Raw genomic sequence first — 26,989 nt, forward strand, 5'->3', positions numbered from 1 at the left:
TGGAGCAGGAACACCCAGATGAGGTTACACAGGAAGGTGTCCAGGCGGGTTGGAATGTCTGCACAGAAGGAGACTCCACAACCCCCCTGGGCAGCCTGGGCCAGGCTCTGCCACCCTCACCAGGAACAAGTTTCTCCTCAAATTTAAGTGGAACCTCCTGTGTTCCAGTTTGAACCCATTGCCCCTTGTCCTGTCACTGGTTGTCACCAGAAGAGCCTGGCTCCATCCTCCTGACACTCCCCCTTCCCATATTGATCCCCATGAATGAGTCCCCCCTCAGTCTCCTGTTCTCCAGCTCCAGAGCCCCAGCTCCCTCAGCCTTTCCTCACACGGGAGATGCTCCACTCCCTCCAGCATCTTGGTGGCTGCGCTGGACTCTCTCCAGCAGTTCCCTGTCCTGCTGGAACTGAGGGGCCACAACTGGACACAAGATTCCAGGTGTGAAAAAGCCACGTTTGCACAAAGCAGCCCAAACGCCGCGTCTTGTCCTGTCCCGTCCTCGCTGCCAGGGACAGCAAGTGGCACTTAGAGATTAACTCCGTCCCTCACTGGGAGGCAACGAGCGAGCAGCAAATCAAGTGGGTATTTCTGGATACTTGGAAGAAGACGCAAGCGGAAGCCTAAGGCCGGTTTGCAAAAGCATTTGTCAAGGGATCAGATTTCTCAGCGTTCTACCTCAGTCGCGTCATGACCTCCAAGCACCAGCAGCTCTCAAGGGTTTCGCTGAATATTCTCACATTTCTTCCTCCAGAATGGACAAGATCGACCGGCTGTGAACAGCTGAGAAACCCGCACAGGGGCGGCTGCGGCTCTGAACACGACGATCGGTTGAAGGGCGGGAGTGTTCACACAAGCGAGCTCTACCCAGGGTTTGGCACATCACCCCCGCTAACGCACAGGACAAGGTGACACGGGGACTCGCACACACGCGCTCACATAACTCAGCCCACAGCAGCGCGACACCGGGACACAACAGTCAAAACAGAGGCAGAGCCACAGTCTGAAACTAAAACCCACGTAGAAACTCACGGCTCTTCCATCAGGTGCTTAGAGTCTAGAGCATGCCACGTTTGTCACAGATTAAGTTAATTGCTTCTTTAGTTAAAATTTCTTACCTTAACTTCTGCGGCCATTTTATCATTTGCAAATCCATCCACTGTTAGCTGAGGGAAGAAACATTAACCGAGGGTGAGCGTTTAGTATTTCAAATACAGCAGTTTAGTTTTGCTCACGTACGTGACCGGGACTTTTCTCCCAGCTGCACGTACCTTTATTAGTCTGGATATTAAGAATCCACCTTGGTATCGATTATAAAGTTCTTCCCAATTGTCCCTTACAAATTTCCAAGCAGCTTTCCTGCCCTGCTTGCTGCCTCCGGCTACTCCGCCAATGACAGACACAGTGTCCTGGGGACGTACCTCTTCCTGCAAATGAAAACGTACACAACTATTCAAGACTGTTTCAACATAAACAGCAGGTTGGCTTTATGCATTTCCACCCTAAATTGGCTTTATACATTTCTACGCCTCATCTGTCAATGGGAGCTTTCTTTTCCCTCCACAATATTTAAGACACAGCTCAAAGATTTGATGGTTAAGACTACTCCTCCTATTGTAGCGCATCACAGCACTCTGTCACTGAGTGCTTTGAGCACACTCATCGTTCTCACGGGGTAAGGAAGCAGCAGCTTTGCCAATAACTTACTGAAAGTGCAAAGGTGAGAACTTTTTGAATCAGTTCGGGCTGCGAGATGGCTCCAAGAACCCGTTCAATTCGGTTCTTCTCCTCCTGCATGTCCGCTTGCTTGTGAAGCTTCAAAGCCAAAGTGAATAACGTTAGCGCACAGTATTAAACACACTCCTGAACTTGCTGCGTACGCTAGAGCTCTGGATTAATCTTCAAGCTTAATATGTGACGAACAAAACCGGTTCATGAATCATCCTGCAGCTATCAGCATTACGGACCTCATTACACGTACATCACAAGTACCGTTAGTAATAAACTGATCTTCACCACTGCTTAGATAAGGTCAAGTAGGACTGTGCCTCCAAGCACTGGAAAATAATCCTGATAAAAAGAGATGGAACAATCCACTAGATGGCAATTTCACACCACACACGGAGCAGGGAACATCATCATGGAGTCCCAGCGTTCACATGGTCTGTAGAACATCAGGCTGAGCCTGTTTGCAGATAAACTACATCTTAGAGGAACTTGTAGGGTGGAATATTTAGCTTTTCATGGCGTAAGCTGGCAATGTTAACAAAGAGAGCGCTCACCTTCAGCATAGTGTCTAAAGTTGTACTGTCTCCGTGCTTCAAAATAGTTACATACACCTAAGACAGAGCAGAAACAAGGAAGGTCCTTTAAAACCCACGCTTTCAGAAATGCAACAGTCGATTTCTACATATTTGGGTCAGGTTTCCAATAAGCAAACAGATCTGGAAGATACAAACACTGATCCCATCTGTGTTTTAAGACTGGATTTTAAAAATGGGCCAACTCCTTTACCTCTTCCTCAACTTCAGCGTGATTTTGGTAATTTCAACCACAGCAAAACGCCAGACCAAGAAATCTCTGTACCCCACAACATGTAGCCAGTGAGTGCATCGCATCCACCTGGATGTTGTGCTCCTCCCTGGTCCCTGCACTTCACCAGCTTTGAAACCTGGAGCACGTGGGCTGGTCACGGGTGGATGGGGATGAGGAGTCAGCTCAGGTCCAGCACTGCACCTTCAATATTGTCTTCAAACCCCCAAAAAGCAGCACAATCCAGAGCTGGACTGTGGCAGTTAACGTGGATACAGCCGAGCTAATTAGTTCTGATGAAGTATTGGCCATGGCAGATGAGGCTCACTTGATTCAGGAAGCACAGGGATGTTTGTATCACGCTCCCCAGTATAATTTTCTTCATAACTGGACTTATCCAAGCCCCCACCATCTCTGCCAAAACCAGTTGTCCTCACAGCTCCACACTGGCTTCCTCTACCTTCCCTATTCTCGCAATTACAATAAGCAAGTGGGGACAGTCTTTTAGAACCGACATTCCCAGCAACCTACAGGACTCCTCAGGTCGGCTGACAGAATGTGTTTTCCTTCCACGTGATCCTTAAATCGGCGTCGGGCTTCCTCTAGCGTTGCCTTGTGCCCAGCTTTGCCCAGTTTGCCCAAGACCAGACCTCTCAGAAGGGCATCTAGGTGACCTGAAAAGTGAGCAGGAGGAAAAATATAACTATTTGGAGACACAGTTCAGCAATTCAATGAAGCGTTCTTCCAGTCAGAGTGATCAGGGAAGAGCTGTGTAATGATCCTTCCACGTGCTTGAGGATATCTAAAGAAACTAGGCCTTTTCCCACTCTCCTTGGTGCCAACTGGAGAATACGTTGATTATTTTTAAGGCAGGAGGGTCAGAAGATGATTCTGGCCCAAACACAACAGGCCAGGCCTGTGACCTGAGCTGGGTCAGTAATATTAACCATTCGCATCTCTAACAGGGCTGAGTAGGACAAGTAAACATGCACATCCATGGCTTTCCATCCCTGCAGTCTAATAAGTTTCATGCACTCCAACAGACGCAAAGCTAGAGCAGAGAATTTTTATCAATCAGTGACCAGCTAGGGACAAATTTTACCATTTTCTCTTGTGTTCCATAGAGGGTTGTTTTGGGGGGTTTGGGACTGTCTGTTTTTCAGTACAGAAAGACCCCTGAATGCCTCCTTCAGATTCCTCTTCCTCCCTTCTCTCCCCTTTCCCAAAATCGTGATGGTTTATTTACACGAGTTGTTCAAAACCACTACTGGATTTCACAGCAGAAGTTTCCTACCCTCTCCAGGTTTGGGGTCCCATCCCAGTCTCTCCCCTATGGGTGAAAAGACATCTTTCACGAACACCTGGATTTCCTCATAGAAGTCGGTGTGGGACAGGAGGGTGGAGAGGATGCCCAGGTTACAGCTCAGGTCGCTCCACACCGTGTAATTGGGCTCGTTCACAAAAGCTTCCATGACCTTTAGAACCTCTACAGTGCTAATGATTCCAGCTCGGGCCTGAGAGAGGAAAAGACACAGATTAATCCTCCTTCCAAACAGATTTAATAGCTCATTGTGTTATTTTACAGTCTTCCCAGTTCATCTTGCACGTTATTTTCTGTTGGGGTTCTGCTGAGGTGAGTTAACAGCAGTGGAAGCACCTGGGCCGTCTGCTCACATGCAGGTAAGCGCTTTACAAGGACACTTCTCTAGAATTATAAACACATTTTGCAAACAAGAAAACAGACAAGGAGATTAAATGACTTAACAGAGTTGCAGCAAGGTTGGCAAGAAAAAGCAAAACCCCAGAGTTATTCTCAGCCAGATACGACACTCACCGAACTTATTCTAGCTAAAAACTCTAAAGATTTAGAGATTTCATTTTTGCTCTTCATTAAATTGAGAGTGTAAAAACTGCAAAAGTGATTTTTGCTTCCTGCTTGCCATGAATTAATACAAGAAGAACTGCCAGGAAAACTTCACATTAACTGCTTCACGGCATCACGAAGACAGTTCTATGCTTGGTGCTGAAAGTATTTGATAAAGTCATTGAGGGGATCATCAGAATATCCTTATTTTGATGAGTCAGAAGGAAGGAAGTTCTCAAACAATTTGTAAAAAAAGCACCCCTACAGAAAACAGTGCAATGGGAGTTATAGCCAGATCGCTTCTATAGGGTTTAATTCTTGTCATACAAGTTAGAACTTGCCAGGCTCATCGCTGTATGTGGTAACCCCAACAGCACTCTGGCCTCGAGAAACTGGGGGTGGCTCTTCAGACACGGATTTCTGCAGTTTTTGTAGCTCTCGCTCTTAGACGGAGAGCAAAGCGTCGCTTACCAGAGAGAAGAGATCGTTCTGCAGGCCCAGCCTGTCCACGGGCGGTAGGGAGAGGTCTTTGATCGCTGGTATTAAACTCTCCAGCATGTCAGGGCTGTACTGGGTACGGTAGAACCCTACTGTGCCAAGGTTTAACTGAAATGGACCAGAAGAGGAAAAGAATTAAGAGTAAAGAACAAATAACCATTTTTTAAAACAATTTTTGAACCACTAGAAATTTCTCAAAGCGTCACGGCTCGGAGAAGTCAGTCGCTATCATTTAAATAACAGAAATCGTAGGTAAGGAAGAAAGACTTAAGATTTCAAAGAAGAAATGATGACTAAGAAACGAGAGAGAGCTGACCTAAAGAAACAGAGGCTACAGTTAAAACCAGGAGCAAGGAAACTGCACTGAATTAAGGGTAGTTGTGCACTGAGAAGATTAAATGCAGGAAACTGAAGGTTCTGGGGGTGGGAAGAGAAGAGGAAAATGAAATACAAAGGAACATGATGGTGACAATTGAAGTTATTCCCAGTGATACCTTCCCCTTTGTGAGAACTCACCTTTACCCACTGGTCTGGTTTGACATCTTTCAAAACCAAGGTCAGCTCTGGTTTGTCCATCAATATTTGCATTTTGGCACAGGTGGGGTCGTCACTTGTACAAATACTTATGGGCACCATCCACATGGGGAAATCCTCCCCTAAGAGAAGAAACACCAAAGAGGCCTAAGGAAAAAAACCTACATGCACAGCACTGAGAAACTCTGCCTGATGTTAGGACAAGTTGCAGCAGTGGTTTAAGCAAGGTTACTTATATTTAAATCTAAAAAGGCACAAATCTGAAGGGAAACGAGTTAAAAATGCAAGGAGGACATGGAAACCACACATGCAAGAAGACGCAACCGTAGATTTTCTAAAGTTTTAATGAATACTTCAAGCCCTGAATGCACGCAGAGCTCCTGGCTGCTCTGCAGCGATTTCACCTCTCCAAATTGCTGCCATGGCATGGAAAGCAAAGAACAACCGGTTCCTGTGCTCATCTTACCAGTATATGGTCCGCTGGCACAGAATTTCTTCTGGACTAACTTCAACACTTTGTCGTCTTCTTGCTGAGAGAAAAAAAGGAATAATAAGGAATTATCAGAAGATCTGATCTCAGCTTCTGTGTATCACACACATTCACATGCCCTCTGTTAAATGGAGTAACTTGTAATCTGTTCCGGAAAGAGGAGCTGCCTCGAGAATCATTCCAACGCATTTAGCACCGTTAAAACATACATGCCCTGTTTCTCATTTAGGTTTGTTGTCTGACTTCAGCTTCCAGCCAGCAATCCTGTCCCTGCCGTCCTGTAGAACAAACACGGTTAAACCCGAGCGAGCAGCCAAATGTGCGGCCAGGGGAGCCGGGGCAGAGATTCCCCCAGCAAACAGCAAAGAATTCCATAGTCCTTGCAGCAGGTTCCTTGAGTGAGCTGCAATTCCCCTCCCTCCACAGATTTGTCACCAAACAACCCCCCTGTACGGCCTCCTGATCCCCAATTTTTTCTTAAATGATGAGATACTACTAAATTTGATCCTAAAACACAGCGAAAGGCAGAATTTTTGCTCCGAACTGCTGAAGAACACAGAGTTATATTTACCTGTTCGGCTTCCACATAAATGAGCGGAAATCCCATCTGTTTGGTCCACGTGTTCATCACAGCAGCGATGGGTTTCCCGCTGGCTTTTTCCAGGCTCTCCCAGAGATCCTCTGCAGAACAAAACGGAGTGAGGAGGAGCGGGACACGTGTGACACTGCTGAACACCCTCCATGGGCACTGCAGGTGGGAGCCTCTATTATTATTATCACTATTATTATCATTATTATTATAATTATTATTATTCCACTTCACCCTTCACATTTTGGGTGGTGTTTTTATTGAATTGTAACATACGGCAGGCAATTTAAAAATAAATAAATTATTTAAGTCACTCGTGGGGAAGAGAGGGGAGAAAGCCTCTTTGCTACTAAAAAAAATGCAACTGATCCACATTGTGATAAAGTATAATAAATACGAGCATTAAATATTCATGGTAAGCAGAAGAACGTTTTCCCTTGATTTTTCATGTAATAAGCCAAAAGAGCTGGGTGAACACGGGCTGGTTGTGGCTGGTGGAGCACGATGCGCATTTCTGCCCGATGCAGAAGAAGGGCTCCAGTAAAGAAAGTGCTGTGAGCTGTCAGACACCCGCTTTAGCGCAAAAAGTTTTGCCTCCAGAAATCAATTTTCTCAAGCACGTAACAAGCAGCAGTTACCTGTAGCGGCGTTCTTCTGCTGGAACTTCGTTAAATACAAATTCATTCCTTTCCGAAAGTCCTGGGAACACACAATGGAATCTGTAATGGCACCAGAACCGAGTCCTTTCTATCCTCCCTCTGCGCTGCGTTTATGTTCAAAAATCAGCCAAGACGCCTCAGGATCAGTATGTACAACTGGGACTCCCTTCATATTTTCCCACTATCTTATTTCTCCCAGGTGAATTCAAATAGAGCCCAAATTGGAGAAGAGTTTTCAAAATATAGAAAACACAGATTTAAATATTTTTTAAAAACAGTATTTTCAGCTGGAAAAAAAAAAAGATTTTACAATCTACGTTTGGCTTTTTAACAACAACCATTTTACCTCGTCGCCAATATAGTCGTGTAGCATTCGGATCACAGATGCACCCTTGCTGTAAGAAATAGCATCGAATATTTCATCTACTTCGGAGGGATGGCCAACACTAACCTGTGGTAAACGGGATAATTAACAGTGAGAACAACTTTAAATGCCAAAAGATTTTGATTTGGCTTGTTCTAGTGTTTAAGGAATTGACTTTTCCCACTGAAGAAAGCACATGCGTATCCATCACTAAATTGTATTAGTGGAATCTCTGCACCTAGTCAATTAAACTTCGTCATGTATGGCTGGGTTAGAATTGGTTTATAGGTTAAAAATACTTTAACTAAGCTTTTGCTATTTAATCAAATAGACTTGGGGACCTCGCTTCAGTCCTTTGGTTCAACACTTACCCAAAAGCAAAAAAACCCAACTAAACAAAACAAAAAGAATCAGTGGAAGTTGTTTAATTCTGGGACAGGGAACAATAAATACTCGGGAAATGGAACCTTAGATTTTCCTTTGCATTGTGAACGACTGCAAAGTTCCCTTTTTCCTTAATAGGAAAAAAGCTTATGCAGAGCTGACAAGGCAAAAAAGGGAGAGAATCAACAGCAGAGACAGAACTCACTTCAATAGGGTGACTGTTGTCTAAGGCATCGAGCTCTTGGGCTCGCGTGTAATCGGCAGAAACAAACTGGGTCCAGATGTCGTACTCGGGGAAGCAGTGATCCACACACAGGTACTCGATCCAGGAGGCAAAGCCTTCGTTCAGCCACAGGTGGGTCCACCATTCCTGGGGAGGCAAAACACAGAATCAACCAACATTCCAACAGCTTCATTTAACCAGGAATAAGTCAGCAGCATAAATAAGCTGCTACTGGCCTACTTTAGTACATTCAGATAGCTGTTTCCCCCATATATCCCAATCAATTTGTGTGAGTTACTACTGAGCAACTTTTCAGCTGCCAGACTAGAATAATTTGCAGTGATATGTCTGCTCGGTATGAAAACCCAACGGATCGTGCCGACCCGGATTGGAAACAACATATTACTGCGTCAAAGGAACCTGACGAGCCAAAATAACCTCCAGCTCTGACCAGGACAATGTTCAAACAACTGAACATCACGTATCTCAAAGGTCTTTTCCAACCTACACGATTCTATGATTGTACAGAGAAGATCTAGGGATGCTTCTAAAGAACACGCTCGTAAAGAAGTGGTAATAAAGCACTACTTAAATGCTTATTTTTTTTTATTTTAAGCATAGCATGCCTGCTATAAAGGGAACACATGAAATAACAAATGATATGAAGCACACATCAAAGAAAACGTAATGATTAGATACCATGGTCACAAGGTTTCCGAACCACTGATGGGCAAGTTCATGTCCCACAACCAGAGCAACCCACTGGCGAGAGGAAGAACAGGAATTTTTGGGGTCAATGAGCAACGCGGTCTCCCTGTATTCAAGAGAGAAAGAGAACTGAACACAGTGGTACATGCCTAGGGAAAAAATGCAAGCAACAGAAGGTTAAATTACCTAAGCAAGCTAAAAAGTGGTCAATACAACTGAAAAAACAAAGAAGCTATTTCAGTTTAGCCATTATTTTGGTGCGTTCCACAGCTGTTGGAACGCTTTGGAGCAAGAATTCCTTACGGCATGCAAGAAAAGTGCAGAAAGGCAGGCAGGAATGAGACAGTGCATCCTTTAGTTATAAAATAGCTCGGCTACAGGATCTAGGAACCTTAATTCTAACTGCTCTTGCACAACCAGCCATGTTCCACGCGTCACTGCACACACTTGCACACGCACTCACACACGGGCTCACGCGTGTACGCGCTCACACGCACTCGCACACACGTGTACGTGCTTGCACAAGCACTCATGTGCACTCGCGTGCGCGCACACGTGTGTACACGCTTGCACAAGCACTCACATGCACTCGCGCGCACGCACTTGCACAAGCACTCACGTGCACTCGCGCGCACGCATGCACACGCTTGCACACGCACTCACGCATGCACACGCTTGCACAAGCACTCACGCGCATGCACACGCTTGCACAAGCACTCACATGCACTCACACACACAACCTATGAACACTCCAGGGCTTGGCGGATCAGTCACAGAAAGAACTGCTGGACTGAGGCAACTCCAAGGGGCAAAACCTGCATCTCAAAGCAGAGACGGTGCCCAAATCTGTCCCCAAAGGGATAAGGCAAATGTGCCAAACTGAGCACAAGGGGGGACAAATTAACAGCACAATTAAGAAAGGTTTCCAAAAATTCTACTCATTCGGGACTTTTTGGTTTTTTGCCCCACAGGGAGTAAAATATCAGATTCCATCAGAACTGCGATAGGCAAACATGAAGATTTTAAACCGGGACTGGAATTTCCATGTCAAATTTGTAAGGCCGAATTAAAAGTTCAGCAGAAGAAATTCAAAGTATTTCGGGATTTGAAGTCCAAAGCTTACAAGACCAATATTTTACAAAATGACGGCAAATCAGTGAGCGCAGATAATGTAATAATATCAAGCAAAAGTGCAAAAGCTTGATCGGATGAACAGCAAAAAATAAAACTGAAAAGGAAGGCAAGTTAATCTTTTTCGCTTTACTCATATCCACATGGTTATACTGTGGTTGCTAAATTTACCAACTTGCCTACGAGATAAAATATGAAACTCTCCCAGCTGTGGCAGCGAGTACGGAGATTTTACAGGGGAAAAAGCGGCCAGGAAAGTTCTCGTGCAGAACAGGCAGCGCTGCCAGACCCTTCAACACCTCCCGCCCCGGGACGCGGCGCTAACGGCTCATTGTTGCCTTCCCGAGACCTGCGCAACAACGCACGCTGCTGCAGGATCCAAATCATCCAAACCCAAGCAGGAGTTGAAAGTATTTGCTCAGCCTTATTTGGGACGATACCTCCCTAAAACTAATCCGATTACTTCCAAGAATTAGTGAACAAAGAGGGGGGAAAGACAGTATTTTAACAGCATACCTATAAGTAACAAGGCCCCAGTTCTCCATGGCACCTTTATAAAATAAATACAAAGGTTTATTGATATTGATACACACACCTCTTCCTAAATGTTTAAAATTCAAATAAAATACAGGTCATCAATAAAGCGAGTTACTTTACCAGCAGCAAAGTCTGCAATAGCTATGAGATCAATTTTAGGAAGAGGGTAAGGAACATTGAAGTAATCCTTATAAAAAGGCAGAGTTTTAGCAGCAACCTGTAAGAAACAAGAGGAGAAATGTTACCTGGGAACGATTAGTAAAACTTGCAAACCGATGACTGAAAGTAGCCTAAAAAGCAGCGTACAGAAGTTTTCTTCCAGAAGCCCCAGAGCACAACGAGCTGGAAAACTCCCACCCCCTTTTGCTCCCAGCCCGCCCGCTGGTGCTTCTCAGCATCTTCGGACCAAATCTACATCACTGAAATGGAATTAAACCCTATGGTTTTGGCATTATACACGTTAGTTTATCCACAACTGAAATTCTGCTTAGTACCAAGCCTGGTGTCTCCAAGCCCTGAGCGCATTTACCTCTAGCGCAAACTTTCCTTGTTCCGCTTTGCCCACCGGCGTGTAAACGCGCACCAGGACGCCGTCCAGGGATCTGGCCTCCACGAAGTCGTACTCTCCCACCACGAACGCCACGAGGTACGTCGACATGACGGGCGTGCGAGCAAACTTCACCTCCACCAGGTTCTCGTCGTCCGGGTATGGCTTCCGGTCAATGACGTTCTTCCAAAACAAAAGGGGAGCAGTTAGTTTCATGGAAGTGAAACCACGTTACACAACACACCCGATTATTTCATCACGGTGAGTCACGCATCTAAAATGAAAGGACAACTTTTATGATTTTACAGGGACCGTAACGTGGTTGCCCTCCTAATTAAAGCACCACATTCTATATGGAGGTGTGCTTTTATAATATTTAAGTGATATTCAATTACTGCAACAGCAGCTGAGCACACCAGCTATCAGCTGCTGTCTAAAGCGTGTTACCCGCATCCCAACTTGAACATCAAGAACTTACCATGTTTGACAAAGCTACTCTGTCTTTAGGAACCACCAAAGAGATATCAAACGTTGCCTTAATCGCAGGCTCATCCCAGCAAGGGAAAGCTCTGCGAGCATCAGTAGCCTGGAGGAAATAAGAGCATTAAACAAATAAATCACAAGAGATTGTGGCAATAAAACACACACAAAAAATTACAGGTAAGAAATCGGGCGAATGATGGGTGGTCACTGGTGTAGAGCCTCTTCATTGACACTCTCAACCTCTGCAGTAGAGTGTTTTATTCATAGTGTGGTAAGTTATTTCACTCTCGGTTTAAAAAGCTGCAGCTGAAAAGCGCTCTGTGCTCTGATGGAATTCTACAATCTGAGCAAAATTTAGCAGAGTCATGAGAGGAGCAAAGCTCAGTCATGTGAGAGCAGAGGGCACCCAGGCGTTCACAGCCCAGATGCACAAGACCACCTATTTATATTCTGTCGGCAGACTGCCCCCAAGAAATGTCCTGTTTCTGGGAGGTGAGTGCTCAGGGATTTGATGTAACCAGGCAGATAACTACGAAATTACAATACGGTGTAAAATCCTGTCATTGCGTCCAGGGTTTACATAACACCAGCGACAGAATCCAGCTCACAATTTGGATGTGGTTAAGATACTGAGATAAAGTCAGTGTCCTGTTAAAAAATTAATATGCTCCATAGAGGAAAGTTATATGGAGGTGTACGACCAAATCTAAAGAAACCGTTGTTCTTAAACATTGCAGCTATTGTACATATACAATGCATCACACATCAGCATCATCCTTGGCTGGGGAATTTGCCAAATCCGGAATTCACTGACCTTCAAGTCACAATGTAAAGGCTGCTGTCAGTATTACCCATCCACACAAGCAGAGAGCAGCAAATAATATGGATTTTGGAATCTACGCAAAGGGTACAGGTAAAGCTAGGAAACCGTGTCTTTCTTTCTTCTGAGCATAAATCCTGTATTAAGAACGACACCCCCTGAAAACAGAAACGCAGCCCGTACCTCAAACTGAGTGACAGCAGCGTAGCGAGTGTCTCCAGTAGGGGTGGTGTATTTACTTCGGTAAAAACCTTTCATTTTATCATTCAGCTCCCCCACAAAGTCTATCTTTAGCGTCCCCGTCCCTGTAAGAGAAACAGATGGGACATCGTTATTTGCATGTGTCAAACAGAACATTTCTTTGGTCTGGGCCGCTGCCCTTCTGAACTCAGACGGCCCCTCAGCTCCTCTCCACCCGTCATTTTTTGGCAGCCCCCCTCCAACCCTTCGCTCTCCTTACACAAAATAAGCTCCAGCGGATCAGTGCAGGCCAAGCCAGACTCACCACAGCGTCTGAGCATCGATCGGAGGCGAGAGGCTGCTGCAATGCTCGTCTCATCTGAACACAACGCAGCGCCACCACAGGTTGAGAAACATGACCTTACAATCCTTACCTTTGAGTAAAGTTTGCAAAAATACAGGATGGCTACTAAGTAATAACAGCACCCTATGGAATCCATTACAAAAGCTGAGATGGGGCACTGGCTGCGTTCAAGCCTGTAAGTCAATTAGTCTCAGGATTTATTCTGCCCTCGATGTCTCAGCACAAAAGGGGAAACCTGATCTCGCCCAGAGATCCCACCCAGTGGAACACTGAAGTGTTATCACCCTAGAATATTTGTATTTGTCGAGATGAAATAAAACTGCTTTATTCAAACCGAGGAGCTGAGAGGAAAACACATCACCAGCATCTAACACAAACAGCTTCTGAGCCTCACTCCACATAGCAGGTGAATAATTGGAGTGAGGAGCAAACACGGGTGCTAGTGAAACAACATTTTCAGTTGCAGAGGCTCACAAAGTGAGTTGCAGTGGACAGACTCCTTGGGAGCAGCACATCTGCAGCCAGAGCTCCAGGGAACAGAGCTGTCCTGCTCCAGCTCCTTCGATCGCAGACACTGAAACATGCGGTTGAGGCAAGCGGAAGGTGTGGAAACAGCTCTTACCTTTCTGGAGAGTACTGGGGAAGGAGAGAGTAACCTTCTCATCCTCATTTTGATAGTTGAACCCTGTAGCGTGTACCTCTGAAACAGAAAAACAGACCACAGCGTTTGAAACAAGCCCCAGAGACGCTTTTGTAGCTCATGAGCATTTAAAATGAACTAAACCAGCTGAAGCCACCACTCTGGAGTTATAGAACAAATCAATGAAGACTTCAAATAATCCTGAATTATATAAATGCAAGGAACCAAAGCAACGCCAGCCATTGTCAGATTTGCATGTTACATTATCTTGCTTCAATCTCCATTTCCATCAGACCATACGGCCCAGACTCAAAGCACAAAGTGCTGCGATATGCAGGGGCGGGCACTCTAAAATGTACCACTATATCCACTGCTTCATTACGTGGAATTCCGAATGACAAAGCTTGTTTGAAACAACAATTCAATTTACAGGATGCCCCATTTCCCATCCTCATGTACCACTCCATGAATCCAGGTATTTGGTGTCAGAGGCAGCCTGAGCGACTCACATGTTCAGCTGGGTTGTTCCATATGTGACAGAAGTAACTGCAAACACATTTTTATTTTTATAAAATGTAAAGTGTTATTTATTCTGGAATAGTATGATTTCAGCCCCAAGTCGGAGCTAATACCAACCTCTGCTCACAGAGAACACAAAAGCAGAAGCTGTATGAATGCATTAGTCTTAACTACTGGTTTCACAGCCTCTGCTCAGCGCTTAATCAGAGTTAACCGCTGTGCTCGGGCTTATAGCACATAAATACCTCAATAAAACAATCCTAGCTGTGAAAATGAAGAACTTTAGACTACTAGTCTGTACTGAGGAGCTCCAAGATTTTTAAAATCAACTGTAAGAGGCAGAGCAGTTAAACAGAACACGTGCCAAGGACACCAAAATGCCAGCAAGCAACAAAAAGGAAAGGTTCAGATTGCCTTCTAACTCTGTGGAATACCGAGGCAGAAAAAGAGACGTTATAGGAGAAGATATTTGGGGGAACAATGCAACCGTACAACACGATACCCTGAAATTGGGCTTCCCAGCGACAGGCTGAGTGCACGGTTTAGATCCGATGAATTTTGACCCTGGGTATCTTTAGAGTCCAACCGACAGCAAACCTGTTCTGTGCCAGCGCTGGGGACCTGGGGCAGAGGGAAGGACTCAATACCTGTCAATGGACGTGAGGCTGCTCGGGAGGAACCCGCTGCTGGGGAACCTGCAGATGCTGAGCGGTGGAAAACCTGAGAAACGCTGATAAAGATCAGAACAAGAACGCAGAAACACGCCCCCCCATGTATCTCAAAATGACCACAGCGAACCAAAAACATTTGTATCTTTTTACAGCTTCTAATGGAAACAATCTGATACGGAAGACAAACAATACCATGAGTTCAGGATCACGGTTCTAACCTACTGAAACCGAGGAACGCAGAGGAATGCGCGTTATGCGGATCTTCTGCCAAAAGCTGACAATGGAGATCGAGTTTCCCCCTCCTCCTCCCCAAATGCGAGTCCTACGTGTGTTCCAATTTGTAGCTCTGCTGCTTTATAACCTTTTTAAGCTGGGTTCGGAAAGGCACAGGTAAACAAGGTGAAGACCTGCAGGTTTGGGCTTTGCAACACCCTGGGAAAGCACATTGAACACTGCAGAAAGCAACCTTGTTTCAAAGAACTTCTCAACCTTAATTTCACAGGGTTGGAGCCCAATTACCCTTAGGTTAGAAACAAGGTTACAACAAGTTGTAGTTCAAAGGGGCTGGAAGGAGCCACCTGGGGCAAACACCCACCCGGATCTGCAGCCAAGGAGCCTTGAGAGCGCCCACCGCAACCACCCTGGACCAGCAATTAACACCGAGGGCACCTGGAGCGAGAGGTGACGCTCATTACAGGTTCACAACACGTACTCTGAGGAGCTGGTGTCTACAAGGCTCTTTCCCAGCTCCACGCCAGCAAATTTTGGCAATTCCCAAAGCGGCTGCTTAGATATCAACTTCTGAAACTGCAGAATCTAAGTGGAAGATTCAAAGTCACGTTTTTGGTGTTTTTTTTTTTTTTTTTAAACTATTCAGTGCTAATAATTTAATGCAGAGCAAAAGAACCACGGAAAAACATCAACAATGCTTCTTGTTGGAGTTCAAGAGAACTGCTTATAACAAAGATGTAATTGGAGTGAAAGGGTCTCTGGGTTCCTAACGGTGCCGAATACAAAAGCTCCCGAAGAGAACGACACAGTTTTGGCAGCCTGCGAACTTTGGAGAGTTTGGCACGGCGAGGTTGCAAGTTAATCACTAGCACATTAGTGCACAGTCTGCACCAAGCCGCATGAGAAAATAAAGAGCTGCGAGCGCTCCGTGTCTTTGGAAAGAATAAAAAAGCATAAAAATCAGACCTAGCGACCCTCCCAAACTGGGAGCGCGACGTATCACATTTTACAACAGCGTTGACAACGAAGGGCAGCCCTTCTGCAGAGCTCTGCCCGACACTGCACAGTAACCAGATGGAAACGGCAATTAAGGAGCCTGGTTTCTGTATGACACGCTTATAACCGTGGATCGCAGCCAAAGGTGTTAAGCAATGTCAAATGTGCGTGTATTTCCCAGTGAAGACAAAGCCAAGTGTGAGAGAGGGGATTTTTTCGAGCGGCCCTCGTTGCAGGGCAGGGAGAAGTCACAGGCAATTAAGGTATGGTGGCTTAATGAAGTTGTGCTCGTCAGCCGAGCTGCAGCGACAGGGTGCGCTCTGCCTGTTCCACCTGCACATTGAACACGTTGGCTTAACCCATGTCTGTGCTGACAAGGCATCACCCCCGAACCACCGACACGATCCCCAGAATGTTAATGCTTTCGAGCCCTTTCATGCATTTTCACGTTTCAAACCAGTGGTTGGAAAAGAAGGAGTCAGGAGTATTCTCGCATATCAGATATTCCCAAATCATCCATGCCAATGCAACCCAAGCCTCCTTAAAAACCCCACCATTAAAAATCCCGTCACATGGAGCCCTCTCCAGAAGAAAGGATGAAGACGAGCTTTGCTACAACAAAGAAAGGCTCCACAACGGGCCGGAGCAAATGCAGAGTGCTCGGGCAGGACAGGAGGCTCGTCTGCCCCCCCGGCCCCAGCTGTGTGTTCCATCCCTTCCCTCGGCTGGGATCAGGAACACGATCTGTCTCCAAGCTGCTTTTCTTTTTGCTTTCCCCCCTTGCAGAGGCAGTTTGCAGGCAGTGCCGTTTCCTGATCGCTTCCATCAGTGCTGGTGACCTTTTCTTGCTGTTTTTTAAACATCAGTTGCGGCCCTGGTGTAACCAGCATTCACTCCTGTCCCTACCGTACTAGGAAAGAAAAGACTAAAATAACGAGGTCTGGCTTAAAATCATTTAAAGGTTGAAGTCCAAATCAAAGTTCACTCAATTATTTCTGCTAAACAAACATCGCTGTGGTTGCTTTTAATTTTCTATGTGGAATTACCAACTACTGCCCTCCGAGAATCTCTAAATTTGAGAAGCTGCTTTAGATTCCCCAGTATCTGAAAAGCTTTCCAAGCAAAAAACAATGCAATTCACTGCCGATGACTCCACCGCAATTTCACAGCTCCTTAAAAAGAGGGATGCACAAGAAGCTCAAGCTACTCAGCATTCACTGAGTATGAAACTCAATCCCCTAAAATTTAGCTTAAGAACCAACTTGCCTTTTCAGTTCTTCATTCGGCTGAGCAAACTCAATGGTTTGGACAAAAGCAGCTCAGCACCCGCACACCTCAGCGCTGAGGCTGCACTATGGGCTACGAATGCTAAAAACAAGGTTCTGGGAAAAAACAAGAACAATTGCTCATTAGGATCAGTGGGAGGAGCCGCTCATTACTCCAGCAACAGCACACTGAGTCTTTGGAGCACTTTGGTCCACACCAGCGTACCTGGCACCACCGGCAAAGCCACAGCGCCCAGTCCCATTCACCGCACCGGCTTCATAATGAAACAGGGAATGCTTCTACTCCAAAGTTCTGTGTAATCGATCCCTCCTGGTTTATTATTCGCTATCGCTCAATTGCGGAATACGCAGCAGAATTTTTGACTTTAAAGCTTCAGAGATCCTCCCTCAGCTTCTTGTCAAATATTGGGCAATAATCTGATTTCCCTGCAAATCTGCATTAAAATTCCAAAGATCGAGTTCTACCCTCTGCTGTATCCATCTTTAGAAGAGCGAACAGGAGGGGAGGGGAAACGTGGCCCACAGTTCCAGCCAAGATTTGTGTTGTGCAAGGCGCGGTGCAGTATAACAATTCTAATTCTAACAAGAATTATTAGGAAAAGAATAAATGATTCTGCACAAAATCAACAGATCACCCCCACAAACAAGGGAAAGGTGTCTGTTGGACAAGAAGGTCACTTTTTCACACAGCTGCTTCTCAGAACAGAATCACACTTGAAAGAAGATAAGTGACCCGTTATCTTTTGTCTCACATTTACAGACAAGTGTGAGACAAATTCTTCCCCACTGAGGTACAGAACTAAAAGAGGTAACGATTCTTCACTGGAGCCTTTAAAGGAGAAATCACCAATGTCTCACTTGTTTTCAAACATACTATACAGGCAATTGGTGCAAAGCTCACCTGAGTAACCAAACCCAAATGATCTGGCTGATATTCCTGTTGGTTCATCAGCCTGTATTTCATACTCTGGTTTTGAGACCAGTTATACAATTACCATCCCAAAGCTGCGCACAATAGAAGCATTAGTAGGACTGACTTGAGCTGTGTCAACAGGTGCCAGCAAATACCCTGCCAATTTCATGCGATTTTCCTTCCAAAGCCATTACACTAGTTGGCAGTTCACCAAACTGAAAGATACTTTTAACCCCATGGAGCCTGAGTATAATTATAGTAAACATGCAACAGAATTGCACCTTGAGTATTTATGATGCAACAGGGTGAGAGGTGAGTGCCCAGAGCACAACCAGACTGCTCTACTGAGATCATTCAAGCCACAGAAACTCATTTCCAGTGTATTTGGTTCTAAGTCTCCATGAAGCTCTACTATTAATACTTTGAAGCTAAAATGAGAGTATATCACTGCTAAAGAGCAGAAAAATAGACCCCTACGAGAGGGAAATCAACTCTGAAAACAACAAAGATAATACACTAAAATAGAGACCCTCCCTATTTTATGTATTTTTCTTAGGCACCATCTCCACTTATTTTCATTTTCTCAATGACAAAATAAAAACTTAATAGGTGGTTTGTGCTCCCAGCAGGGTGGGAGGTGGAGCTGACTCCACACACACTCTGCTATTAGTACCACTCTCGTTAGCACCTCATTACTCAGTACAAGAAATAGCTCCAGGAGCACGTAGCAACACGCGGCATCCAATCAAGCAGAGATCGCTAACGATGGCGTGTGGAAGGAGGAACGGAGCGCCAGGGGACGGCCCGAGAGCCCCAGTCAAGCACGTAGGAAACAGCCTTGTGTTCTTTCTCCATCACAACTCGGTGGCCGGACTCCAGGCCTCCAACTGCACCCAAGAAACCTCTGGTTCATTAATAATACGTTAAAAGTAAAAGCCAAACCAATTTAAATGCAAAGACTCACTGCACACATTCCACACGTCACATAACAAATCTGTTTGTCCGAAGGTAATGTCACTGCAAGAATTGAATTTTTGTGTCTGCTAAATCTCCTCTAAATACAAGTGGGGAAGATAAAAACCACTGTAACTGTGTCTTACAAACAGCTACTGCTGCTCGGATTTCTCCAGTAACTTCCAGCCTTTCGCTGAGCTGGATCCTCCACATAATCACCTTTCTCCGTGTTGTCCTATGCTCAGAACATCCTGCTAAATGCCACCTAAGTGTCTTCTGTACTTTTCCAAGTCCTTCCCAATGAGGATTTCCTACCGCAGGCCATTATTGCTGCATTCCTTATCTAAGGCCTCGTCACAGATGTTGTCAATATTGCAAAGTCCACAGGTACAGATCATGCTCTTGCACAGTTATCCACTATAAAGATAAATAATAATGTAAAAACAGTCAAACTTCCTTTTGCCTACAACACAGAATGCAGATTTAATGGAAGCTTGAGGTAACTTTTTTAAACATAATGTCAATGGTAGTGATGAGAAGAGAGTGAAGGTTAGATAATTAATTTGTGCTTCTAGGGGTAGATTAGCTTATCAAACTATCATGCAATTTCGCAATCGAGTTGTTAACTGTTGGCAACAGCACCTCACGTCAGAAACGAAACGGATTAACGTGTAAAAACTCCAGCAAAAAAGCAATCCTACCTTCGTCTCCTTCTGGCGCATAGGAAGCCGTAATGATGTCGATGTCAGCACAGTTCATCACAATTTGGTTGGTCGCCTGTTTCACCTGCGAGAGAAAACTGATGATCACCAGGAAGAAATGGTGTTCCCTGCTCTCTTCAGCAGGCATCCCCACTGCCCTGTCATCCAAAATCCCCATCATCAAGTATCTGAAATAAAATGCAGTGCTTAAGCGTGGCAAAAAAAGATATTCCATCGACTGCTCTCGTTTCTTCCGGAACATGCGCACTTGAAGCGTGTTCAAGGCATCCAGGCCTACTTATCAAGACTGTAAATTATTTAAGGGAATGGACAGCCCGTTAAAAATTGGTATGTAAGCTGGACAATAGGGCCCTTGTACGTGCCTGGGAATCCAAGACCAATAAAAATAGATAGAGAGCCTGCAAGTTTCATTTTAGAGACAAGCGACAGCAGCCTGGAGTCAAAGCCGTGGAACACAAACCTACATCTTCCAGAGATGATCAGAAATACAACCGACGGTACCGTGTTCTAAACTGTTGACGCTGTAAGAACTTCTTAGGTTAAAACATCTGCCAAGAAATGCGCCTTTACATTTTCCTGCAAGCTTTCCTTCTGCCAGCTCTTGGCTGCACACACTTTGCTTTATTTAACAAGTGGCCGGCTCCCAGCGTAGTAATAAACTGTCTCACTGTGCCAGCTTTCTATTTGGATGCGAGAGCTCGAATAGAGAGGAATTAAAATTAAATATCAATTAATTACAAAGGGGTAAAATATTTGGGAATTAAACTAGAAATTATTTAGAAACTTAGGGCTGAAACCACTAGAATCATCACACTGGATCGCGCTGGTAATGCTGCTAGTCCGGGGTCCAATTTCTACAAGTAGACAATGCCAATTATTTAAATAAAAGAGCAAGAATTTCTGCAACAGCTAACTGGGGTTTAACGTGTGCACAGAGGAACTGCTTCCTACCCCAGAGAGTAAGTCCCTGAAAGCAAACTGACTTATATCCCTTTCTGGGCTTTCACTATTATAACCCTAAAACACCCTGGGACCACCCGTACCCATCGCTCCATGTCTGAACACAGCAGAACCAACTGGACTCATTAATCCGCGATGGAGACTGGTTCCCACAAACCAGGAGCTCCTTCACCCCACAGCAAACCCCAAGCGCTCTGTGTGCACACGCCAGCTCGCCATCCCAACCCCTGAGCCAAGGAGCACTGGTGACAAGTCAAATAACAAGCTGTGAAGTGTCCTGTTTGAAACAGACACTTATCGCTCTGCCACAAAGGAGGAAACAGATATTCAGCCTTAAGCTGTTCTACTGGAGAAATGGTTCCTTAGTCATTGTGTATATAAAAAGTCTAGCCAGTGATAAGAGAGCCTTAAGAAATTTAAAGGTATAACTTCATAGGTGTATCTACATCACAAGAGCAGCCCGTCCAGTCTAATAATCTCTGAAGCAAAGGGCTCACCCCAGATATTCCAGGAGACGGCAACTCCCACAGCGGGTGGTTTACACAGGACAAACTCAACTCACGAGTTTCTCTCCAACCTCAGTCACCAACTTCGGTTCTGGAGCAAATTCTAGAGCTTATTCCCATTAGCAGAATTGTTTGTAGAATAAATATTACGTAAGGGCTTACACAGTATTGGTGAAACTCCCCAAATCCTGCAGCAGTGTCCCCAGAGCTTTGCTGGTCTCACCATGTTGCCTCTTTGTGGTAATAAAAGCAAAACAATGTTACCTAATAAACTTCACCTGACCCTAAAAACAACATGCTTGCCAAGCATCAAACCAGCAAATGTAACAGCTGAAGTGACGCTGGTGGAGACCTTCATTCAATCTATAAATCCAAATCTCTCTGGATTAAGAATTCAAGATGCGCAAAGAGCCGTCCAAATTGCAGATAATGCCGGGTTTAACAACAGGCAAATCTTTAAAAAACACCTTCTGCTGAGGACACAAGGATTCTCAGTGTAGCACTGTGCCTGCAAAATAAGTTTATGTTTAAACAGAGACAACTTCAGAGGCTCCTTAGAAAGGCAATTTTAGATTTCTCCCTTACCTCTGCGAAATACCAAGCCAATTTTACAAAAGAGTGCGACATACTACAAAATGTAAAGGGACTGAGAGAACCAGTAGCCTAAAAAATGTTTACCCTCCAGGTCCCCAGACACGAAGGGCAAAACTCAGCGTGCAGATAGGAATCTGACAGTGTGCTGCACACTTCTGAGGCTCTCAGCATTTCATTCTGTGGGAAAATCAAAAAAGGCTTCATGTTGGCACACGGGCTCCAGCACAAGAGCCTCCTCCCTCTGATCCATTGAAAATAATGAAGCACAGACACACCTGTAAGGACAAAACTATGAACCGCCCAGCATACTTAACTTGTGACCATTCGATCTCACAGGAACCTGCAGCCGAACACTGACAGACACCAGGTGTAGCAGGAAGATGAATGGACATATTTTACTGTAAGTGGTACCTTGAAACTGCTTTACCCTTTCTGCTAATACCATGTTCTGGAAGACAGATACTCTGCTCAGGCAGCGCTTTCCATGAGTGCAATCATATTAAAAGGCAAAAAAGCATCTCGCTGCATACGGTATAACCAACCCTGAAGCTGTGTATATGTGAACTGTCACCCCGCTTCACCTCACACAATAATATAATAAATGTTCTCTTCTACAAAAGAGGCCAATCAAGGCAAGAGCAGGTTACAAATGCCCCAACTAAAGCACTTTTGCCATAAGGCTGACACGCCTAAAAGCAGCAGATGAACTAAGGCCAAGATCTGGAATGAAGCAATGTTGCAAAACTTTAAACCTGTTGCTTTTGATGAAGCTCTAGGAACATTAATCAGAACTCAAATACCTCTGGAGATTAGTCAGACGCGGATACCACGAGCAGGTCTGCCCTGCAATAAAACTCCAGACCTTGAAGACCTTTTAACTGGAGCTGACACGCTCTTCCCAGCGCTCTCCTCATCCACGCTCAGCACTTGCTTCTGGGAAGGAAAATCTCACCCAGTAGGAGATAACAGCTTAAGTTCCCCCCAAAAGTCTTCCAATATCATTTGATGGAAGAAGAGCTAAAAAGGCTCATTATTTGGCTCTGCCAAACAGGACTTGAAGATGCTGTAAAGCTTTTGAGTTATCAGAGCAGGAAAGGATTTGATGGAAAAGCCTTCTGAGGACTTTAAACCCAAGAATCTGAATGGCTCCAGAGGAATGCCAGCCTACCTGAAAGACAGGGTGAGGCACAGCAGAAGACATCTTCTACAATCAAAACTAATCCTCTAGAGCCATTCATAAGACTAGATAATTAAAATCTTGTCACTCGGTTTCAGCATCCTTTTCTGAACGTAGCACTACAACAAGCACGTACGTTTTTACCATTTTACTCTCTAAAAACAACCCAAATTACCTCTGTTCTGTTCTAGGATATATCTCTTTAAGAAATCAAAACGCTCCAAATCTAACTCTACGTGCTGAAAATGTAAGTGACAATTCTGGATAACATGACCATGTACTTATCCTAGATTACTTCCCCCCCCAAATGACACTGACCACAAATACTACACCCATTAAGCTTAATTTTTCAAGATTTACATCCAAGTGCCACAATTAATCTTTAACTGGCATGCAGCAGGATCAGAAGACTACACACTCTTTAGTCTGGCAGATACTGCATAATTAACCTATAAAAAGCAACAGATACAGGTTAAACATTGCTAAATATAACAGAGTATCCTTAAGACATATTAAAGGGACTGGGAAAGATATTTAGAAGAGCCATCCACCTCAGGTTGTAAAGTGTTCAAAGCAAAGGCAGGTTGCTTTGCAACCAAGAAACACCTCGTAGTGTGCAAAGGAAGAAATGAATCCCCGCCCAGCACTCCCCAAAGGAGGGAGTTTATGTGGAGCAATCAGCAGGAAGGCAGAGGAGAGCCACACACCTTCCACAGCTCCGGACGGGCTCGTTTGGAGCCACCGCAGCGTTCAGAGCTTCCATTTAGAAGCTTAAAACAAAACGTTGGGTTTTGGGAGGCGGTTCTGTCGCTAGTTACTCATTTTCGCCTCCTCGGCGCGATGCTGGAGCGCAGACCCGCAGCACATCCCCTCTTTGTTCCCAAACACGGAGAGGCCGCCCAGGATCAGAAGCAGAATGGAAAGAAGTTGACCTAGACGCTGAGTAATACGAGTGCGCGGCGCTGATAACTAGAGCCTGAGAATCAGGGTTAGAATAATTAAATCTCAAGCGAACAGATGAATAAAGTAGATGAACTATTTCCACCAAAATTAAAAAAAAAGAAAGACATTGAATTGTGCTCATTCAGAAACAACCCCACACGCCCAACAAATCAACAGTTTAAAATGCTAAAAGATTATAAAATTGACAGGGCGGTCAAAGAATTGCGAGCAGGCGGCTATTTCAGCCCCAGACCTGCTACTGACACGCAGTGCCCGACCCTCCCAAAACCACGTTTTGTCCCAGCTGGGATAAATGAACTATTTCACAAGCAACCCTTAAGGATTTTTGGCGGTTTTAACTGCGATAAATGGTACAAAGAAGTCTCCACATCCTGTCCACCCAGCACCATAGGTGAGCTGGTTGTTGTTCTCTCCATTAAGGTGCAGAATAGTTCTCCCCTGATATTCTGGGATGTGCATTGACTGTGCTTTGGACTCCGGCAGCCACAGCAAACTTCTCCAGGTTTCCAGACAAGCAGAACTCACCCCACACACCTCCCTGCACCTGCTGACACACGGTGGGATGTGGCCTTGTGATTCTTCCATCTATGGTTGGTAAAAGTTACTTTAAAATAAAGGTATATACTTTAGATAGGTTTAAAAAAATCTCACCCTATATTTTTTCAATCCACTCTACTGTGGGAACACCAGATCAGCTCACCGTGATGCGAGCAAGAGGGTTTTTTACAACCTTGAACCCGCCAGGTCAGCGTTCCTCCTTAACACATGCCCTCAGCTGGTAGGAAAGTCCAGGATTTCGTGTTGTCAGGTGGTATCCATTGCTCTAGGAATCCATTGAGCAATGCCCTGAATAGCAAACAATATTTTAAACATCTCTACAGGACTAAAGTCTTCAAACCAGCTACCACCTCCACAAGGAGCCTCCAAATCCTTGTTATTCCTGGATTTAAACAGAGTTCCCAAGGCTGCTGTTCAGTGCGACTCTCTCCTCAGTAGCAACGCTGGCTTAAAAAGCCACAACTCCCCTCCCCCTAAGTGTTATTTTTAACCTGGATGATTTCAGTGATCCCATTTACAGCACAGCCCCACAGCTGTAACAGGACGGAGCAGCAGCAACTTGGGTGTGAAGACGGGAATAGGTGGTTGGGATTAAGACGGAAGAGACCAGGAATTTCTCAACCAGGCCGATGCACTGTCAAACTGTGACCCCCCAAAACCAGCAGCAGCCAGAGGACTCGAGCTAGAACAAAATCAGCAAGGCAATTCACGTTTCCAGTGCTTCTTCCACATGACACAAACTTACTCATCTCTGGTTGTCTTCCTCCAGGTCCCAAAAGTCACAAGATCCACAATCACCCGCAGCCTTTTGCCCTCCCCGACTCGCACATGCCTCCTGCTTCAGGCTGAGCAGCTTTATTGCCCCAATGCTGCCCCATTTTACAGGGTTTTACCACCCCTATGGACCAAGATTTAAATCTGTGCGCATCTCGGTATTTAAAATCTCCCTCGAATATTTCACAGTCATCCCGTTTTAAGAAAAAGCCTGGTAAGCCCTTACAACCCTGCATCTCTTTCAAATCATTGCACAAGGAAAGACACGAAAGCAAATTTAGGAAATCTTGGCACGGCCGCCTAAGAATGACTATGAGACTTCAGGGCGTTCATCAAACATTCCGGCTTCGAAGGGTGAACACGGGGAAGCTTTTCCCTTTGGGAAGAGGTGGAAGACCCTGTGTTCCCATCACCAACCGAGCCCCTCGGTGACACCGAGGCCTACCAGCTTACTGTGCTGGTGGAGGAGTTCTCGCTTAATTACATATGTGGTAGTTTGTCTTTCCAGCAAAATCCCGAGCCATCTGAATGGCTGGAGAGAGATAAAAGCAGCACGCTGGAGGCTGAGGACAGGAGCGGGGTTGGCTGGGTACAGATTTGGGGGAAGCCGGGGACAGCGGAGGCAGCTCCCCGCTTAACCTACATAGAGAGCCGGGGACCGCCCGGGGGGACACCCGGGGAGCAGCCCCGGCCCTTCCCAGGCCGCTCCCGGGGGCCGGAGCGGGGAGGGCGGGGCCCGCGGGCTGCCCGGGGTGGCGGGGGGGGATCTATACATCGATATGTATAAGCTGAATGGAAAGGAGGGCGGAGACCGCGGCGGGGAGGGGGGGGACGGGCAGCTCCGAGCGGCCTCCCTGCACCTGCCCGGCCGGCCCCGCCGCGCCAAGGGCCGGGCCCCGGCGGGGAGGCCCCGAGCGCCCGGCGGGGAGCGGGGAGCGGGCCCCCGGGGGCTGAGGGAGGGGAGCGGGGAGCGGGGCTCCCTCAGGGAGGAGCCGCTGAGGGGAGAGTCCCCCCGGGGCCGGGGGGAGGAGGAGGAGCGGCCGCGGCCCTACCTGCACGGCGGCCTCCAGCTTGCCCTCGAAGGTGAAGTCGATGAGGTCGGGCTTGAGGCAGAGTCCGTAGTTGAGGGGGGACACGTCGGCGGGCAGCCGCTCGAAGGGCCGCTTCTCCGGCATGGCGGGGCGGCGGGTGCGGGGCTGCGCCCCCCCGCGGCGGGGCGGCGGGGGAGAGAGGGACGGAGGGAGCGAGCGGCGGGGGGCGGGAGCCGGGGAAGGGTTTGGTGCTGCCGGGGACGCGGCGGCCCCGCACCGAGACACCGAGAGAGCGGCGGCGGCGGCGGAGGAGGAGGAGGAGGAGGGAGGGAGGGGCGGGGGCGCGCGCGCGCTCCCGGCACGAGGCAGCCGGTGGCGGGGAGGAGGGAGGAACAGGAGGAACAGCGCGTGCGCGCGGCGGCGCCACGCGGCCGCGCACGTAGAGAGCGGCGGGAGCGCGGTTGCGTAAGCGGGAGCGGGCCGTGCGCGCGCATCCGTTCGCGGGGGCGCTCCTCCTCGTGCGCCCGGTGCGGCGGGACCATAGGAAAGCGCGGCGCGGTAACGGGTCACCGGCCCGGGAGAACCCGGGA

The 26,989-nt window shown here is 46.4% G+C and overlaps 1 protein-coding gene across 1 annotated transcript in view; it reads right to left on the bottom strand.

Annotated features, from left to right (window-relative positions):
* The window catches only part of NPEPPS (aminopeptidase puromycin sensitive), a 28,394-nt gene extending 1,702 nt beyond the window's left edge, over positions 1-26,692 (bottom strand). Inside the window, exons 1-22 of the mRNA XM_082070828.1 lie at positions 26,421-26,692; positions 19,816-19,900; positions 13,527-13,604; positions 12,544-12,665; positions 11,536-11,643; positions 11,040-11,240; positions 10,631-10,727; positions 10,490-10,523; positions 8,834-8,948; positions 8,117-8,281; positions 7,510-7,614; positions 7,143-7,203; positions 6,487-6,596; positions 5,892-5,955; positions 5,408-5,547; positions 4,865-4,999; positions 3,824-4,043; positions 3,061-3,203; positions 2,280-2,336; positions 1,705-1,812; positions 1,269-1,424; positions 1,116-1,163 (exon numbers count right to left, since the gene is read on the bottom strand). Of these exons, the coding sequence (XP_081926954.1) occupies positions 1,116-1,163; positions 1,269-1,424; positions 1,705-1,812; positions 2,280-2,336; positions 3,061-3,203; positions 3,824-4,043; positions 4,865-4,999; positions 5,408-5,547; positions 5,892-5,955; positions 6,487-6,596; positions 7,143-7,203; positions 7,510-7,614; positions 8,117-8,281; positions 8,834-8,948; positions 10,490-10,523; positions 10,631-10,727; positions 11,040-11,240; positions 11,536-11,643; positions 12,544-12,665; positions 13,527-13,604; positions 19,816-19,900; positions 26,421-26,543 (2,475 nt within the window). The 5' untranslated portion in view covers positions 26,544-26,692. The remainder of the gene's footprint in view (positions 1-1,115; positions 1,164-1,268; positions 1,425-1,704; positions 1,813-2,279; positions 2,337-3,060; positions 3,204-3,823; positions 4,044-4,864; positions 5,000-5,407; positions 5,548-5,891; positions 5,956-6,486; positions 6,597-7,142; positions 7,204-7,509; positions 7,615-8,116; positions 8,282-8,833; positions 8,949-10,489; positions 10,524-10,630; positions 10,728-11,039; positions 11,241-11,535; positions 11,644-12,543; positions 12,666-13,526; positions 13,605-19,815; positions 19,901-26,420) is intronic.
* Between the last annotated feature and the right edge of the window lie 297 nt (positions 26,693-26,989).

This window comes from Streptopelia decaocto (genome assembly GCF_964273445.1).
Source record: "Streptopelia decaocto genome assembly, chromosome: 22".
NCBI classification, from domain to species: domain Eukaryota; kingdom Metazoa; phylum Chordata; class Aves; order Columbiformes; family Columbidae; genus Streptopelia; species Streptopelia decaocto.